Source organism: Juglans microcarpa x Juglans regia, chromosome 1D (assembly GCF_004785595.1).
Source record: "Juglans microcarpa x Juglans regia isolate MS1-56 chromosome 1D, Jm3101_v1.0, whole genome shotgun sequence".
In the NCBI taxonomy this organism is placed as follows: Eukaryota; Viridiplantae; Streptophyta; class Magnoliopsida; order Fagales; family Juglandaceae; genus Juglans; species Juglans microcarpa x Juglans regia.
This window is the reverse complement of record NC_054594.1, coordinates 43499064-43519181: the sequence shown is the minus strand read 5'-3', so window position 1 is coordinate 43519181 and position 20118 is coordinate 43499064. Positions and strand designations below refer to the sequence as shown.

Here is a 20118-nt window from a genome sequence, read left to right as displayed (position 1 = left end):
GTACGTAGCTAGCTACCTTGATCAGTAGTACTTCGCTTCGAAAAGTTGGGCTTAAATTTGCATGGGAGAAATTATCAACGGAAGGAAGAGATCGAGAAACTAGAAAGTGCGCGTACATTTAGCAGGAAACCAGGATTTATGTAGCTAAGATAAAGTAATTAGTGAGTACGTAGACTTGGCATAGATCGAGGTGGTCTCCCGCGATCGAGCTCCGGCCAAATTCCGGAAACAGACAAAATTATATATATATTGTTATGAAATGTTATGCAAAACTAAAACAATACCCATAGGATGGAAACTCTCGTGCAATTGCTGTTGAGAGGAGTTGTATATATATACAGGGGCGGAACTAGGATTTGGTGCATGGCGGGGAGGCGATTAGCAAAGTGTGTCGTATATAGGGATGAATAGTAACCGATATTTAAGGTAGCAAAGTGTGTCACCGATATTTAATATTAACCATATAAGGTTGTTATCTAGGGACAAACTAAATTATTAAAGCCACCCATCTAAACCTCTCATTTGAGCTCCATCGGACTCAAGTGAAAGATAAAAATTAAGATAGAAATAGCTATGTAAGATTTTTTGAAGCAAATGATAAAAATTAAGTAAACAAAGTTAAATTTTTTTGTTAAATCTAAGATTAAATATTGTAAAGTCTCTATAATATAGATAGAAATAGTTATGCGATATTTGTTACATTCATTCCTAATTGTTAACTTGATAGTAGTTTATATGTACTTACTAAAAAAATTAATCCAAACAAGTTAGCTAGTGGAAGACTTAAAAGGAAAAGTGCAAATAAATAGGAAAAACGAGGTTGTAAATTTACCAAATAGCTTATAAAAAAGACCAAGATATTTTATTGCCTTTTATGAGATGTTAAAAAAAAAATTAAGAATGTGAGATTTTTTTAATGACAAAGGTGTAATTATGAAAAAATTATTAAAAAGCTAAAAGAAACCTAGACAACTAAGTACTAAATTTTTGAAAATGGTTTGGGGGGGGGGGGGGGGGGGGGGGGGAATTATCTTTATATTAGGATATCTTTGAAAAAACCATATACTTAAGCATATTTTTGAATTTTTTTTTTTGGGAGGGGGGGGGGGTCGCCCCCCAACCACCAACGTAGGTCCGCCCCTGTATATATAGCAGTTTATAGATATCATTATAAAAATTACAAAACTTGTGTCCTAGAGTAATTACAGGAATTGGCATAATTGTAGGAAAGACTAGCGTATAGCTATAATTACAATCTTTACATAAATGGAAAGAAGTGAATGAATACAATTCCTTCGATCATGGAATGGAATCGAGCTTGTTGTCATCTGTTGACTTAATCTTGTTGTCATTTGTTTTGGAAGGCATTTCCTTAATACGCCCTCTGCAAGCTCATTGGGGAAGGCTGCACGTTAAGCTTGGGCCAAAGATGGGAAAACCTTGTAGAGACTAATGCTTTTGTGAGGCCATCGGCTAATTGGTCCTTGCTTGATATAAAGCGAACTTCCAATGATTTCTACTAAACTCTTTCACGAACGAAGTGGTAGTCGATTTTCACATGTTTTGTATGTGCATGAAACACTGGGTTTGCTGTGAGATAGGCCACCCCTATGTTGTCACACTAAAGAATGGGGCGCTAGAAAAGGAAAATGTCGAGCTCACGTAGTAGAGATCGGAGCCAGATAGAATCAACCGTGGCATGAGTAACTACTGGTACTCAGCTTCGGTGCTTGAGCGAGCCACAGCTGGTTGCTTTTTAGAGCTCTATGAGATTAAATTGTCACAAAAAAAATATGCAAAAACCAAAGGTTGATTTTCGATTGTCGAGGCAGCTGGTCCAGTTGGCATCGGAATAAATTGAGAGCTGTGTAGACATGCTAGGCCGAATGAGTAATCCAAAATTAATGGAAAACTTAAGGTAACGAAGTATCCTTTTCACTGCTGTCCAATGTTCATCAATAGGTTTGTGCATGAATTGACACACTTTATTTATTGTGAAGGAGATATTGGGTCGTGTCAAAGATAGGTACTGCAAGGCTCCAACTATGCTTCGGTAGGTAGAGGGATTAGAATATGGAGCACTCGAAAACAGTGATAGCTTTTGGGAAAAAGACATGGGTGAAGAGACAAGCTTGACATCTAGCATTTTTGTGCGGCTGAGTAGATTATATATGTACCTACTTTGAGATAAGAATAGCCCCTCTTTCAAGTGATGAGCTGGAACGCCCAAAAAGAAACTTAGAACACCCAAGTCTTTGACAGCAAATTCACTAGCGAGAGCAGAGATCAATTTAGATATAGCTTGCGAGGTGGAGCCAATGATGATTATATCATCAACGTATACCAACACAAAGAGAGTAACCAAAGCTTGTCTAAATGTGAAGAGTGATGTATCGGAGCTTGAGTTGACGAAGCCAAGTGATTGAAGGTGCTCATGTAGGCGGTGGTACAAGGCCCATGGGGCTTGTTTCAAGCCGTAGAGTGCTTTGTGCAGTCGACATACATGATTTGGAAAATTGGGATGAACATATCCAAGAGGTTGATGCATATATACCTCCTCCAATAGATTCCCATGAAGGAATAGGTTTTGTATGTCAATTTGATGGATTAGCCAGCGTTTGGAAATTGCAATGCTTAGAACAATCCGGATGGTTGTGGGCTTGACCACTGGACTAAATGTGTCGTCGAAGTCGATTTCGGGTGGTTGGTGGTGGCCCTTGGCAATCAATAGTGCTTTATGGCGTTCGAGAGTGTCGTTGGCTTTGTGTTTGCATTTGAAAATCCACTTGGAGCCAACAATGTTCATGTTCGGTTGTGATGGAACTAGAGACCGGGTGCCATGCTTCATAAGAGCTGTAAATTCCTCATCCATTGCATTGCACCACTCATTGTATTTGCTGGCTTCTGTATAATTCATGGGGGAGTCAAGAACACCACCTGCAACAAAGAAAGACTGCGAAAGTGGGTAACAGAATGTTCCATCAGTGAAGGTCTTTGGCTTCACTATGTGGTTCTGGGACTGTGTGGTCATTTGGTGGGAACGAAGTGCCAAAGGTTCTGCAGCAGTGGCAAACTCTATTGACGGTTAGGTGGTGGACGTGTTTAAGGGAAGAGCAAGGGAAGGAGGTGACGAACCAGAAGCAGGGGAGTCATTTGAGGTGGGAGACGGCATGTGATCGGATGGATTGGAGTGGGACGACATCATTGCATTAAGATGTGGGGCAATGGGGGACATGTCGTTGGCATAAGGAGATGACTCATGGCGCAATGGAGGATGAGTGGGTGTCGTTGATGTTGAGAGAAAATGGTAAAGCAACAGTTGGGCTGTACGCGGGCTAGGTGGTAGTGGGCTTGTGTGATGGGCTGGCAAATGAGAAAATGGTCTCATCGAATATAACATGCCGGGATATGAATATTTTGCCACTTGAAATGTCCAAGCACTTGTATCCACGATGCATGTTGCTGAGACCAGTGAAAACACATCGCTTTGAGCGAAAACCAAGTTTGTGCTAATTGAAGGGATGGAGGTATGGAAAACAAGCACACTCAAAAATTTTAAGTGGTGAAAAATTAAGGGCATGTTTATAGAGTTTTTTAAATGGTGAAATACCAAGTAGAGTTGCGGGGAGACGATTTATGAGATACATTCCCATTAAAAAGGCATGATCCCAATAGGCATGAGGAATACTGCTATGAGATAGAAGAAAGAGTCACGTTTCAACAATGTGATGGTGCTTCCTCTCAATGGACCTGTTTTGTTGTGATGTGTGAGAACAAGTTACACGATGTTGAATGCCAATTTTGTCAAAGTATTTGTGGAGGGAGCGGTATTATCCTCTCAATCCGATTGTATTGCTTTTATTTTGCTTTCAAATTGGCGTTCAATGAGTTTTTGGAAGGAGCAAAATATTTGCATCACATCCGATTTGTTGGGTATGGGAAAAAGCCATGTGAATTTACTAAAATGATCAACAAATGAGACATAATATTTATTTCTATTGGTTGACATAATAGAGGATATACCCCAAATATCAGAGAAAATTAATTCAAGAGGAGAATGGGAAATAGACTTTGAATTAGAAAATAGAAGACGATGACTCTTTCCTTGTTGACAAGTAGAACACACACCCACTGTTTTATTTGATGAGAGTAGTAGAGAGAACTTGGAGACGAGTTGCCCAACAATTTGATAAGATGGATGGCCCATCTAACAATGCCAGATATCAAGAGGAGCACGTTGAGAGATAAAGGATTGGTGAGATGTTGTTGGTTAGTTGATGGAGGGAAAGAGTAGAGGTCGTCTTTAGTTTTGCTGCGCATTAGAATTCTCCTTGTGGTTCCTTCTTTCACCAAAAGTTTAGATGGGTGAAACTCAATATATACATTATTTTTACTTGTAAATTGACTCACAGATATCAAATTCTTTTTAATCTGTATTACATGTAATAATTGAGATAAAGTGAAAAAGTGAGTAGGAGTTGATATAGTGGCTGAGCCAATATTCTTTATAGGCAAACCTGCCCCATCGCCGACGTGGATTTGCTCACCTCCATGGTATGGCTCCGAGTGTAAGTTGAGGTTCTGTAAATCATTTTTGAGATGATTCGTTGAGCCAGTATCAGGATACCAGTTTGTGTTCGAAGTTGATGAGGGCAAGGTCATGTATGCTGTCATGGTTGGAGGGCACCTTGGTATGCATGATCGAAGCGATAGTAACACTGTATGGCAGTGTGACCAGTTTTGCCACACACTTGGCAAGAGGATCTCGGGTTGGATGGGTTACTCTGATGTGAACTTCCTCGCCCACGTCCACCACAACCTTTGCTTCTGGAGTTGGGATTGTTGTAGGATTGTTGAGGTTGTGATGAACGTTGGTTTTGTTAGGATTTTCCACAACGATTGGGTTGATCATTTCGGGTGGCCACATTCACCGAACTTTCTATGGTGTCAAGAGTAGATTGATGTTGCTCTAGGAGTAACTCAAAGCTGAGAAGATGGTTAAACATCTCTTCGGAAGTCATTTTGTTGACTTGAATTGAAATGGAAATCAAAATGGCATCATATGATGTTTCGAGGCCTCCAAGAAAGTAGGCAGTGAACTCATGACTTTGTAGGGGCTGTCAATGGTAGCAAGGGTGTCGAGGTATGACTTCATTTTCTAGAAATAGTCAGAGATAGACATATTTCCTTTCTTGGTGAGAGCCAAGAATTGGCAAGTTTGAATTGCTCGAGCCGAAGAGATGGAGGAGAACATTTTCTCAAGGGAAACCCATATTTCTCTAGAAGTTGAGAGACCTACCATCTGAGCCAAGATGCTCTCGGACAGTGAGGATACCAACGTACTGAGAACAACCTGGTCTTGGTCATACCAGGAGTTGAATTTTGGGTTAAGAATTTCTGTGGGGGCAGAGGTGGAGGTGGCTGTATCGGGGTTGGATATGGTTGGTGGGGGGGGGGGGGGGGAAGATATGGTTCTATCAACATATCCAAACAAACATTGGTCACGCAAGGGGATGATTTGTGTTTTCCAAAGGAGATAGTTATCTTTGGAGAGCTTGACTGTAACCAGACTATGGATGCTTGCAGGGTTAGTAAGAGTATTGGGTGAGGCCATGGGATCGAGCTTGAAAAGAAAAAGGACAGAGGTCACGATTTGGCTCTGATTACCATAAAACAATACTCACGGGATGGAAACTCTCGTGCAATTGTTGTCGAGATGAATTGTATATATATAGTAGTTTATAGATGCTATAAAAATTATAAAACTTGTATCCTAGAGTAATTACAGGAATTGGCATAATTATAGGAAAGACTAGCGTATAGCTATAATTACAATCTTTACATAAATGGAAAGAAGTGAATGAACACAATTTCTCAAATCATGGAATGGAATCGAGCTTGCTGTCATCCATTGACTTAATCTTACTGTCATCTATTTTGGAAGGTGTTTTCTTAATAAAAACACACACCAATGATGACAAATAAAATAAAAACAATACAATTAAGAACACGATGTACAATATACGTGATTTGCCAAATTGCCTACGTCCACAAAGCTGCAGAAATCTTATTAACTAGAAGAGATTACAATCACTCAATCTCAACTCACATTCTTTAAGAATTTTTGCTCTCTTATATAATATGCACTTGCTAGACAATTGTTCTATTTCAAAATATTCTTAAGGTCGTACAAGATATGTCAAATATGACATATATATATATATAAAGGCCGGTTTCGACATTAATATGCAGTTATTTATTTTTGTCTCTTTGATCTTCCAAGTGAAAACAGTGTAATAAAAGTTTATCATGCGCATGAAAACAGAATGATCATAATATATATCAGAATCATAAATTACTCGGCAAATGCGTGCGTTTTAAAAGCATGGAAAAACATAATAAGACCATCATTTGTTTTTTGGGCGTCAAATATGGTTTAAAAATTCAGAAAATTTCTTTGCTTTAATTTGATCCACTTTCTAATTGACGAGTATCAAGTAAGGAGTATGTGTGTGTGTGTGTGTCTATATATATATATATATATATATATATATATATATATATATATATATATAGTAGTGATAGGGTTATCATCCTATTATATATCTTTGGAAGTTTTTTTTTTTTTTTAAGTATTTTTTTAATATCTTTAATCATTAAAAAAATTAACTAATAGTCACTTCTTTAATTATTAAGTAAAATAATAAATTAAAAAAATTAAATAAAAAGAATAATAAAGATAATAGGAAGGTAATAACCTTATTATTTTCGATTGGATTGATATACCACGTACCCGTACGTATGACTTGGGGGGAAAGCCGGGCCGGGCTGAGAGTTTGGATACAATAGAAGCACTCGATATACTACGTACCGGTATGACATTTCATGATTGGATAGAAGTCTCACGTTATTCATACGCCTAATGATTCATTTCTGTTTTTGCTTATACATATCATGCTTTGTTATATCCAATGGTCTGCTCAAGTTTTTCAACCATTTGAAGCGACCATGGTTTTGTTGCCAACTACTACTTCAAACGTCCACGATCTAATGTCTTTTGTATGAGACTTGCAAAGGATTTGGGTCTACATCCAAAAATTTGCTAGATCTAGGTCGGGTAGAAGATAGGTATTTTGATAATCAGCGCACAACTTCAAGAAATTAAGCTAGATAGGATTGAAGCTACTACTTTTGGATATATATCTCAAGCAATGATTAAACATCTGAGATGAGTTTAATCTTTTCTAAATATATTTTCTTTTATCATTGACGTATCCTCATTGTGTGGGAGAAAATTATGAGAAATGATATTTATAGTCATAGAGTATGCAAGTTCTGTATACTTATTTTAAAAAAAGTGAGTAAATATGAAATTCATATGAAAAAATTAAATTTTTAATAATGGATCCCTCTTTTTTTTGTTTTTTGCACTTTACCGTATATAAATATATCTTAAGCTTTTTAAATTGATACAATTTACTTATAAGAAAAAAAATATATCTTAAAAAGAAAAAAGAAAGGAGATCAAAGGTCACCCATAAGTAAAGAAAAAGAATAAATATATGTAATATATTGATGAATATGACCATGCCATATTTGCCTATTTGGTACAACGAAGACATAGCCCAACGATATTTCTTAATAATATATTAAGAAAGGCAAGGCCCAACATATTAGCTCAACATATTTCTTAATAATATATTTTTATACTTTACAAGAATAAGTAATGATAATCACAAAACATATTTCACAACCACGTGTCCGGCTTGTATTCGTAATTCATTTTAATTTATCTCACTACTATTTATTATTATTTATCAATTTTAACTTATAAATTTCACTACTATTCACAACTCATCTCAACTCATATTCGAATACAAAAGACATCTTAATAATAAATAAAGTATAACATAATAAAAACTAAAATATTTGGCGCACAAGATGATTCTATGAGAAGAAGTTTGTGTACGATATATATTAAATTATAAAATTATTTTAATTATAAAATAAATATGGCATACTTACGTCAGTTTATTAACTTTTTTTACAAGAAATAATATTCGGGAAAAAAAAAACTTCAAATTGGATGTGGTGTGTATTTTTCACCCTCCAATAAAAAAAAAGACACGTAGGAGATTTGCGTTATTTACAATAGAATCGATTAGAGAAAATAATTTCTCAACCACCTAGCTCTCCACTCCAACCGGTCCATAATTTCTTTCCACGTTTTTCAAAAAAATAAAAATAAAAATAAAATTCTTTCCATGTTAGAACATTGAACTGACTAGAAGTTCTTCTTCCCGAATGATTATCCAACAGTAGAATCTTCAAAAATTCTTAAACTCCTGGAAAAAAATCATTATATATTATTATAAATTGTTCGATTGATAATTGGTAAACCAAAAAAAAAAAAAAAAAAAAAAAAAAGACATTGAAGGGGAAAAAATGCTTCCTCTATCCCTATATCAAGCCCAATATTTCCCTATATTCACAACAAATGCACTAGATTTATACCATGCCTGCCTACAGAGCAATCTGCAATCGGCCTAAAATACACCAAATTTACAAAATCAGCCTCTAAAATACGCTAGATTCACACTCGACCTAAAATATATCAAATTCACAACTGATTTTTTTTCTATTTGAAAGCGACATATATTAAGCTTACTTACGGAGCAACTGGCCGACGGAGATTGACTGAGGAGAAAGAGAGGGAGAGCGACTAAGGGGTGAGAAAGAGAGTTTCGAGCTTAAGAGAGATAATCGAGTGCGATGACTTGAAGGGAGAGAGAGATGGGGAGGATGATAATCAGACCTTGGTCTTGAAGGCGGGGGGGGGGGGGGGGGGGGGGGGGGCAGGAGGTGTATGGATTTTTACCTGCAGCCAATTCTATTTTTCTCTTGTTAGATGGCATACCTGTCCAAGTGCATTGAAGGGTGTAACTCCCTTATTAACATCGCGTCCAGCCCTAGCGCCTCTCCTAATATTTCTCGCCCTCGTCAACTAATAGGTCCTAGTAGCCTCACAAGTCACAACCCCTGACCCAATAGGATAAGTCATTGGTAGGTTAATAAATGCTAAGGTTGTGCTTCAAGGAATATCAAGCCAATGGACATAGCTAGATTAGGGTGGGCAATCAGGTTGGATTTTTACTTGATCCGATTCAGAACTTGAAAATCTGGATTAATCAGGGGGTAAGATATCTAGTTATGGATCCAGAATTGATTATGGATCCGGTTATATAACCGGATATCCATAACCAGTTACATTTTAAAGAAACAGTTCGCATTTCATTTTGTGCATCATGCTATCAGCATTTCAATTTCCTTCAAAACTTCAACCCACAGAATTCCTAGGCCCTAACTTCATTTCAGTCTCTCTCTCTCAAACCCTAGCATCCCTCAATGAAACCTATCGTCGCGGTCCCCCCCTAGACAAAGGCAAAACTTTGAGATTCAATCTCTCTCGCTCTCCTTGGTCTCCACTTCGTGTCCTGTTATAGAAGCGGAGTAAGCACAAGGAGCCTCTATTAACCCATATCTTTTCTTATAAGCAGCTTCTCGCAGATCTGCCCAACTTGGCTTCACCATTTGGTTGGATAGATTAGATCTGGATTTACGTTTTTGTTTGTCCATATCCATTTGGTTTGTGAATCTTGGTTTCCATTCTAGATTTGAATGTTTTATGGGGTTTTTGAAATTTCTTATTATAGATTTGGTGTAGTTTATGGAAACCCAGTCCGATGTGTGTTTTGTGCGAAATGTTTTTATCTTGGTTTTGAAGTTCTTGCAGATCTCTTTCATATAGGACTCATTGAGATAGCTAATGATTTGAATCTGTTCTTGGTTGTTTATTCTGTCCTCTCTATTCCTCAATAATCTTTTAGAGTTTTAAATGTGAATATGAGTTTTTGTGTTTGTGTTTAAATCTAGATGCAATTTGCCCAGATATGAGTTTTTGTGTTTTAATCCAGATGCAGTTTGCCTAGATTTGGATTTTTGTGTTTGTGTGTGTGAATAAACTATATATATGCTTTTGACTAAAAGAGGGCATAAACTTTTTACCCTATGAACCGATTATGTGGAAGGGATGTTGTGTCCATGAGCTTGTATTTGAATAATGTTTTGTTTGAAGTAGAAGATGTATTACTAAATGTTTTGCTTTGTTTAAAGACTAAAGTACAAGATGTAGCACTAGTATTGGTTTCTCTATATGCATATTCAAAATCACATATTTTGAAGATTGATTTTGCATATCAAGAAAAACTTCCACATTGGATTATGCATTTTTTAACCAAATAATAATAAAATATTATTATTTTTATTTTTTTTCTTATAATTATAATTTTTATATATTTTACAATTAGCACCATGTGCTCACAAATACAAATTTCATATATCTAAATATTACCAATTTCATATATCAAAATGACCAATTTTATCAATAAATATTAATATATGCTAAAAAAACATTTTGTATCATCAACTTAATTCAAATTTCATATATCAAAATCATCTTAATATAAATTCTACAAAGTTGATTTTAATGTGTAGGAGAGAGAAAAAAACATTAAAAATAATATTTGAAGAGTGAATAGCTATGTAAAAATTTAGAGATACATAAGTCAATGTAGATGAATTTAAAGACATATTATGCAAATATGAAGATGAAGATAAAGATGAATAAGCTATTGCTAGTGCCTATATTATCTTGCTTTTTAACATGCATTTTGTAACTATTTAAAATTATTTGTTCTTTATGTTTCTTGTTGTATTTTTGTTTAATGAGCAATATATATATCTAGCTTGTTGATGAGAGTTTTAGTAGTTTTGTCAAGCTACTAAAACATATGTTCTATTAATATATCTGCATGTTGGTAATTATTTGTCAAGCTGCTGATCATAAATTGAGCATCAGTATATTCTTTTCCCATCAACTAATATGTTTGAATATGTCCTGAAGTGCTTTGTCTTTGGTGGATTAAAAAGGACAGAATAGTCAAGCTTATTGTGCTGCCATTGTTTCCCCATTTCTCCATCTCCACAACTAGGTAAAGCATTTGTTTCTAAATCTGTTTTTAGTACTTTATCTTTATCAATTTTTAGTAGTTTATTATTTACTAAATCTATTTTCAGAATAGTTTTGGCACCATTGACCAATTTGGATGGAGACAGTAAAGAAGATGAACAACAACAATATGACTCTTTGGAAATATTAAGAGATAGAAATATTTCTATCTTTGTTTATATTAGAGGCAGATAGTCATAGCATTGAGTGTTACATCTTGATATTGTTGTGATGTATTATTATTTATTTTGTTTGTAAATTGATATTTTGCATTATGATGTAAACAACAATGTAATATGCAGTGTATTGTATGTGTTGATGTTTATTATTAATTAGTTTGTTTTATAAAAAATTGAATGGTCAATAAAAAGTTTAAAATGCCTATAAAGATATTCATTATATAAAAAATGCCTATAAAAGATAATAAACATAATGGCCTATTAAGAAAAGCCCTTTAAAAAGTGTTAAAAAGTTTTTTTTTTTTTTTTTAAAAGGCTTTTAAAGTGTTTAAAAGATGTCTTTTTTTTTTCTTTCCTTTTTTTTTAATTTTTTTAAAAAAAGAAGCCTTTCAAAAAGTGCTAAAAGAAAGTGATAAAAAAAACCGTTTAGAAAGTGCTAAAACAATAATTTAGAAAAAAAGAAGTAAAAAAACAGACTGTATTAAACCGAATATCCGATACCTATCCGGGTTTATGCCGGATTTATCCTAGTGGATATCTGCCCGATTTTAAAATGTCGGATTCAGATCTGAATGTTCCCGAATCTGGATCCGATTGCGCAACCCTAGGCTAGATGTTGTTTAGTAAAATAGTGACAAGTTGAAAGGCAAGGTATCGTTACAGAGATCATTCTTGTAAAAGAATATGCAAAAAAATCTAGTCCATATAACTTATGTTTCAGAGAAATGATATTTGCAGCAGTGGAGTTAGTAAGTGCCGTGTAATCTCTTTGAAAAAAGTGAGTAAATATAAGATCAACATGAAAGAAAACTAATTTTTTAATAATGAACCTTATTTTTTTTTTAAAGTAATTGTGTGACACTTGCGCAATATTACTCTATATTTTAATTTACACAACAAATGTGTGCTATCCCCTCAAGTCTCAACATATTAATTTCCAATATTCTAAGATAATTCTCTCTTATTGAGCATTGACTTGACTTAACTATAGAAAAGGAGACTTTTCTCAAAATCCTATGGGTCATGGGTGTCGCCTTCTTTTATCGGATGGAAAACGTTGTTTCGTAGCAAACACGCATGAGATTGAACAAGGGATTAACTAAGGTGCGTTTTTTATAGCTTGATTGAGACAATTTTATATGAAAGTTGAAAGTTGAATAAAATATTATTTTTAATATTATTATTATTTTAAGATTTGAAAAAATTAAATAGTTTATTATGTTTTGTGTGAAAATTTAAAAAAATTGTAATGATGAGATGAGATGAGATGAGATGAAATGAAATGAAACATTTTCACTATCAAAACAGGGCAAGTTCCCAAATATATGTATATATAATACAGAATGATTTCGGATCCGTTTGACAACACAATTGTTTTCAAGTTTTATCATGTATTAATATTTTCTTCCCAAGTAGTACTAAAACATAGGGCTGTAATCGAGTCAAGCCAAGCTGGTCTTTAGCTTGCCAAACTTAGCTCAACTCAAAATACTCGAGTTTGAAATTTTTATTTATTTTTTATTTGAGCTCGACTCAGTAAGCTAAATTTTTAACTCGAGTTCGGCTCGAATTGTTTATTTTTTTATTTTTTGAATAAGATTTAATAATTAATAAATTAGATAAAATAAAATAAAAAATATAATATTGATTTTGTACAACTAACAAGTAAAACATCTATTGAATAATAAGATTTTCAAAATTTATAAATAATTAATATCTAACTAGTTGACATTTATCCATAATAAATATATTATATGCCTACACAAATTATTAATATATACACATAATATGATAACATATATCTATTTTATATATAGTTCACACATACTAGTATATGAAATTATTAAATCTTATCGACAAATTATTGTATAAATTATAAAATATAATCATGAAATATATTCAATATATAGACATAATTAATTAGGTTAAATATTATATATTTAATTATAAAAGTGTTATTCTTATATTATTAGCTAATACATAAATATGTATATATACATAGGTGTAGATATATATTTATCAATATATGAATGAGTTTTAATCGAGTCGACTCAAACATAAGTGAGTTGGCCTTAACGAGCCTTAGCCTAATCGAGTTGAATTTTGTTAGATATGTGTCATTTACTAATTGAACAGGTATATGCTTTTATGGGCAAGTAGCGAGTGGGCTATCAAATAGACTGGTTCATTTACAGCTCTACTAAAACATAAAACACTTTTAATATCAAATTTTTAACTTTTTCATCTAATCATCATAACTTTTTTAAATTTCCAAACAAAACACAAGAAATACTTTTCTCAAATTTTAAAATAAAAATAATATTAAAAAATAATATTTGAACAATTTATTAGTTTTATAATTTTTTATTCAACTTTTTCTCTTCTATCTTTCAAAATTCAATAAAGTATTTTAACTCAAATCATTTCACTACTATTTATAGATATATTGAAATATTCTAAGTATCTAAACAATCATTTCATTCCTTCGTGAACACATCCCTCCAAACTACCTATGGAACAAAAGCTCAAACTCAAATTTAGTTACAAAACCAAGAAGAAGAAAGTGCAATTTGGTTACAAGTTAAAAATAATATGTTTTCAAATAACATAGTAAATTTAAATTTCTATTCAATCACAAAAAAGAAACTCTTGAATGCAAGAATAGGCCCTGTTTGAATTTAAAAAATATTTTATCTCATTTCATTATTATAATTTTTTTAAATTTTCACACAAAATATAATAAATAATTTAATTTTTTCAAATCTTAAAACAATAATAATATTAAAAAATAATATTCTAACAATATTTTTTTCAATTTTTATCTTTCATTTAAAACCACCTCATATTTCCTCTTCTATTAAGAATGGCTGGATTTTTCAATCTAGAGCATTTTAAAGAACTTTATAATGTTTATATATTTTTTTTAAACCCAACCATTAGCTTATTAGAGGGAAAAAAAAAAAAAAAAAACATCTAAACATTGGATTAAAAAAAAAAAAAAACTATGAAGTATGAAGTGGGTCAACTGCTCAAAATTATCAGACGGCCCAAATACGTCTTCCCAATCGAGAATGACCCTACGATTTCGATGTCACTCTCTATAATCCAACGGTCCAATTTACCGCTTGCTTGAGACAACACGCCTGTTTTCAACCTTCTCCCTGACTCTACCAGTGTCCCACTCCCACCCTCTATCTCTGTATCTTTCTCTCGCGGAAAAGAGTTTACGTTATCAATGGAGCACGAAAGCTGACGCTATATTTTTCTCGAGAAAATCACATTTCACCAGGAAGGAAAGTGAGCTCCGAAAGCTTATCTGATTAGTTTCTTTATATTCTCCCGCTAAATATTGTCATTTGTTAGAAGCTGGTACGGATTTAATGTACCAATCTTTGATGGTTTCGGGTTTTATTTTATTTCTAATTTATGCTAATTTTATTTTTAGTTTAAATTATTAGTGATTTCTCATAAATCAGTCCAATTCTGTTTTGATCGGTAAAAGTTAATGATTTCTCATAAGTCGGTCCAATATGTTACAAATTATCTGTACAAGGAAGGTTTGATTTAGGGGTTTTATTTCTGAGCTTTATATATTGGTCGTATATGCTGTGAATTTCGGTTTTCAGTCAGCGGGTCTCTGTCATCTGGGGCTATTGTGTGCTGATTAGTATTATTCTTGCAAGGATCTAGATTTAGATGAAAACGTGATGCATTCTGAACTTTATAACCACCCCAAATTATCTGTACAAGGAAGGTTTGATTTATGGGTTTTATTTCTGAGCTTTATATATTGGTTGTAGATGCTGTGAATTTGGGTTTTCAGTCAGCGGGTCTCTGTCATCTGGGGCTATTGTGTGCTGATTAGTATTATTCTTGCAAGGATCTAGATTTAGATGAAAACGTGATGCATTCTGAACTTTATAACCACCCCAAATTTTGGTGGCTATGTTTTTCTTCTCTTTTATCAATGTATATTTTTTTCGCCTGCCTGCTTTAATCTATTCGTAAAAATCTTGCTATTATTGACCATCTATCTTGGTATAATTGATTATTAAGAGTTAATTATTTTATTTTGTTTTATTTATTTTTTTGTACTGATGTTCACAAAGTTGTAGAGAGTAGTCTGCTAATACGTATTTGTAAATATGTAAAAAATATCGCGTGAAACATGTTTCTGCCCTTTTGTCTGATTATACTATCAGTCATTTTGAGTAAGCTTTTATTACATGTCTTACAACTTTTGGATGTTGCATTTCTTCTTTGACAATGTCTCTGGAATTGAAACTCGGTTTTGTAACTTGTTGAGTAAAGAAATTGATTATGGTTCTTATTCCATGGCAGCCTGCATATTAATCAGAATGACAGTTGAATGTTTTAGAACTTGTCATGCCAAGTGTTACTGGGATCTTGTTGCAAGCCATTCAGCATTTTAGACAAGTTTTTGTTTGTTCATAAAGAGATTTGGGGAAGAGGTGCAGAAAGTTGGAAGGTTCATTATTAGGGATTTATGCTTTCTTGCCTTCTAAGCTGACCACCTGACTTAGATGGATGTTACCTCTCAGGAAAGAAATCGAAACGCTCAAACTGACCAATACCCTTTGCTGATGGAGCGGATGGAAAGCCATAACATTCATCAGCACATAATTGACGTATCTAGAAATGATGATGCCTCATCAAGCTCCTCTCATGACGAACAGCCAGCCAGAATGGATTCAACTCAGCATGAAGATAGACCATCCAATAGCACACAAGTCCCCACTTATCAAACATCTCTGTCTTCATCAAATAGATTAAACTTTAGGACTTCCTCATTCAGGAGAAGAGGTGATGGCTATGGTCGTCGCCGTAGGAGCCCATTGAATTCTGGGCTATGGATTTCTGTTGAGTTAGTTGTCACTGTGAGTCAAATTATAGCATCCATCGTTGTTTTGTCGTTGTCAAGAAATGAAAATCCACAAACTCCATTGTTTGCATGGGTTGTGGGTTATGCCTTCGGCTGTGTTGCAACACTTCCTATTCTTTACTGGCGTTATCGTTACCGCAACCAGGGAACTGACCAAGATTCTACTCAATCACATCAACTTCAAGGCTCTTCTCATACCAATACTCCAGAACCTACATCTTATACTGCTATCTCTGTCACTCAATCTCTAGATGAGGAAAATATCCAGACCTCAGAGAATTTATCAAGGAACAACCAAAGTGGAACCTTAAGTACACGGTATCTCTGCATTTTTTATTGTTCGTTTAGCATTCAAATATCCAGTAATGCTTGTTTGTTTTGCAAATAGATGTCCATATTCCTACTTATCATATGTTGTTTAGTCCGTGTTTTGCAATATTGTCCAGACCAAGCTTTCATTATAGCCATCATGATCTTGCCGCTATGCCCTGTACTTAGCAACTAAAGAATATGAGTACATTTTAATTAATGAAGTTAAGGTTTGTTATGAAAATTTATGGTCCCTTAAAGTCAGTATGAATTTACAAAACTGTTGATTCTCATTCTCTCATTTCATTTAATAGTTTTTCCTTGTTAGTTATTGTTTTGTAGTGACTACAATAGTTTAGGGTGATGAGCACAAACATTTTGAACTTTGAATGAGGTTTGACATGTTAAATATCTTAATTTTGAAGTGCCTTTTGTTAGATGAGTCTTATAGTAACGCAAAAGTCTTTATTTTTTTTACCCTAAAGATGGCATGTTATATCAATACTCATGACCTATTTTGGTGATAGTTTGAGCAGCATAATAAAAATTTGGCATTGATGCAGAATTTTCCAAGTTAATCTAAATGTTATGTAACAACGCATTTGGATGAATGCTTTATTTTTAGATTATCCTTCCATAGTCATCAGTACTAGACAATTAGCAGACACTAAGCATATGCACAGAGCAGTGTTGTTGACACTTGGCAGCAGTGTGGTGGTCATAGTGGCAGCAACTGACAAATTGGTTTTAAAGTGGTAACTGGCGGTGCCGCAGCATCTCTGTTTTCATGGATTGGTGGTTGGCAGTGGTGCTATTGTGAAAATGAAATGGTGATAGCTGTGGTAGTGGTGGCAGTGTTCATTGCAATTGTTGAAGTATGTTTTCTTCAATCAAATCCCGCTTACTATAATACAATACCAAAGAATGGTTGATAGACTAGAACAGTTCAAACAAGTCTCTGAACCTAGGGGAGTATAATGTTCCATTTGGAATTTTGGTAGCATACCCCAAGTCAAAGGTTTAAACCCTTGGGTGCAAACAATTTTTAGGGGCCCCGTCTTATTGGTAAAAAGTCAATGTTTACCTGATCCATGTGATGTGGAACGGGGACAAAGTTTGACTGGGTAAAGGACATGTTGTGTTTGCATGGTTCCTGGTTATCAAAGATATGTGTTATGTATAGACAATCAACAAGAGTAACTCAGTATGAGTCTTAAAACAACTGTTGAACTTTGTTGCAAACTTTCTTGTAAATGTGTTATCATGTGGCCGTCTAAATTTATTGTGATATCATTAAATATATCAAATGTGAAAGGAATTGCTTTGGCTTGTAGTCCTTTAGTATAGGATATTAAGCCAATTTCCATGCTTCTGAATGAAAGCCTTGTCCAGTCTCATGCCCCGTGTGCGTGCACGAACATGTGTGCGCATGTCATATACAACCAAGGCATAGAAGGATACCAGTAAAAACTCAAGGTTTTCATGTAATATTGCTTTGTGCTTACCCATTATTCCTCTTAGAATATATTGGCAAAGTTGACTTTCTCAAGTGTGGATTACTGCTGTGGAATCAGTAGCACTCTTAACAGAATTTGTGTCTAAACAAGTAGTTTCAAGAGCAAAATCAGCAACTTGTGTAGATTTTCTGTTGTTTACTGTAATGTGTACAATCAAGTAGTCGATATAAAAAGATAGAAGTTTTTGTATTTTCCCTTCCCCAACTTTAACACACCCCCACCAAAAGGAAAAACAAAACAAAACAAAAGCTCTTCTGTTTCATACTCATTATCTGGCGTGACAAAGTGAAGGATTTGGTTACCGATTTGCAGACTCAATGGATTGGTGGACCATTTCAAGATGGCCTTAGATTGCTTTTTTGCAGTCTGGTTTGTTGTGGGCAATGTGTGGATATTTGGAGGTCACTCTTCACCCTCTGATGCTCCCAAGTTGTATAGGTACCAGTTTAATGACATTTTACTGATTTATTTTTAGGGGGATTTTCCTAGTTGAGCTACCTAACTGTTTCTTGTCTTGCCTGCAGATTATGTATAGTGTTTCTTACCTTCAGCTGTATTGGATATGCCATGCCTTTCATACTATGTGCAACGATTTGTTGCTGCTTGCCTTGCATAATTTCTGTTTTGGGCATTCGTGAGGATCTTTCTCAGACTAGAGGAGCAACCTCAGAATCTATAAATGCTCTGCCGACCTACAAGTTCAAGTTGAAGAAAAAAGGCAATGTTGAGGATCAGGAAATCAACACAGGAGCGAATGAGGGTGGGGTCTTGGCCTTGGGAACAGACAAGGAACGGGACATATCAGGAGAGGATGCAGTAAGTTTGATATTGGGTTCTTGTGGTGTCTTAATCCATTGTTTGAAACTGAGTTACTGGCAACTGAATTTAAATTGAAAGTGGCTGTTACAATCAGATTACACAAAACTTGTGAAAATTCTGCCCAACTGTTCTTAGACATTAAGAATTTTGAACTCCTTTTTGTGCAACTAGCAGAATTTGCATATCAGCTTGCCTTTCTTTAGCAATAGTTGACACTTAAACACAAACATCATCTCATCTCAAATCCTAAGGGGTGAATTTGCAATTGCTGATCATTACAACTTTTTCAAACTTCCAAACAAAACACAAAAAAAAATTCAATTTTTTCAAGCTGATATTCGTTATGTACTTGATGTTCCAGTAATTCAAGGTTATCTACATAATCCATTATTTTATTGTTTTTTTTTTAATTAATGCAAAACCTTTTCCTCTCTACCTTGTGCAGCTTTGTTGTATATGCTTGGCCAAATATGTGGATGATGATGAGCTGAGGGAGCTGCCCTGCGCTCATGTCTTTCACGTTGAGTGCGTTGACAAATGGTTAAAGATCAATGCATTATGTCCCCTTTGTAAAAGTGAGGTTGGTGAGTGCATTGTCGCCTCATCTTAGCCTAAGACTTCATCCAGCGCTAGAGTGAAGAGGACGGAAAGGGTTCAGCCATAGGTGGGGGGCTTTGTGTTATGATGGTTCAAATCTTAAAACTCCAGTTGTTAAAATGTCACACCGTATGCGAAAGCCCTTGCCAAATTCCATTTTGGTAGCCAGAGCAGCTGCGAGCTAGGTGGTTTCTACCCCAGAATTAGTTAAGGCTAAGCAACTCGCTACCCTTTTGAGTTCTGCGAGCAAGTTTGTCAGCGAGCCATATCTATAACATACAGAATGTTAAGAACCTACTTGTAAAGCTCTGTAATTCTACTCAACGACTGTAATGAATGAAACTACTTCCAGAGAAATGTAAGGAATTGATTCTTTGTTGTTTGGTTGTAATGAGGGATGTAAGGTATTGCAAATGGATGCCGTATGGAGAGGAAATGAGAATGCACGGAAGGTGTATGATAAAAGGCTCAGAAGAGCCGCTGACTCATAGCTACGGGTTCTTCGAGGGACCCCACCTCCGTTACAAACTATCAAATTCCAAAATACTCAAAAGCTGCTCCACTATACTTCGTTCCTCACTCAAATACCCACTCAATAACAACCTCCCAGAACTTTAGCTAAACTGACCATAGTTCACTACATAATAAAAGACAGTAATAAAACACACCGTTTCAGTTCATCTAAATGGTGCGTACTACAAAAGCAATAAATAATCAAAACTAGTG

At 34.6% G+C, this 20118-nt stretch overlaps 2 protein-coding genes across 5 annotated transcripts in view; both read left to right on the top strand.

The window, feature by feature from the left end:
* Nucleotides 1-9154, top strand: part of LOC121259281 (cyclin-A2-4-like) — a 36991-nt gene extending 27837 nt beyond the window's left edge. For all 3 annotated transcript variants that reach the window (XM_041160817.1, XM_041160831.1, XM_041160824.1), the window contains 2 exons: nt 3323-3326; nt 9142-9154. The gene's annotated coding sequence lies outside the window, so the exon portion shown is untranslated. The remainder of the gene's footprint in view (nt 1-3322; nt 3327-9141) is intronic.
* Nucleotides 9155-14383: 5229 nt separating this feature from the next.
* On the top strand, nt 14384-19625 carry LOC121259833 (E3 ubiquitin-protein ligase At1g63170-like). 2 transcript variants are annotated; one of them, XM_041161616.1, is made up of 5 exons: nt 14384-14544; nt 15589-16468; nt 18289-18414; nt 18501-18792; nt 19241-19624. In XM_041161616.1, the coding sequence occupies exons 2-5, from the start codon at nt 15792-15794 to the stop codon at nt 19403-19405; spliced, it is 1260 nt and encodes a 419-aa protein (XP_041017550.1). In that variant the 5' UTR covers nt 14384-14544; nt 15589-15791; the 3' UTR covers nt 19406-19624. The 2 variants fall into 2 exon arrangements, with proteins under 2 accessions (XP_041017550.1, XP_041017560.1); XM_041161626.1 differs by having other exon boundaries at nt 14404-14544; nt 15810-16468; nt 19241-19625.
* Nucleotides 19626-20118: the final 493 nt, after the last annotated feature.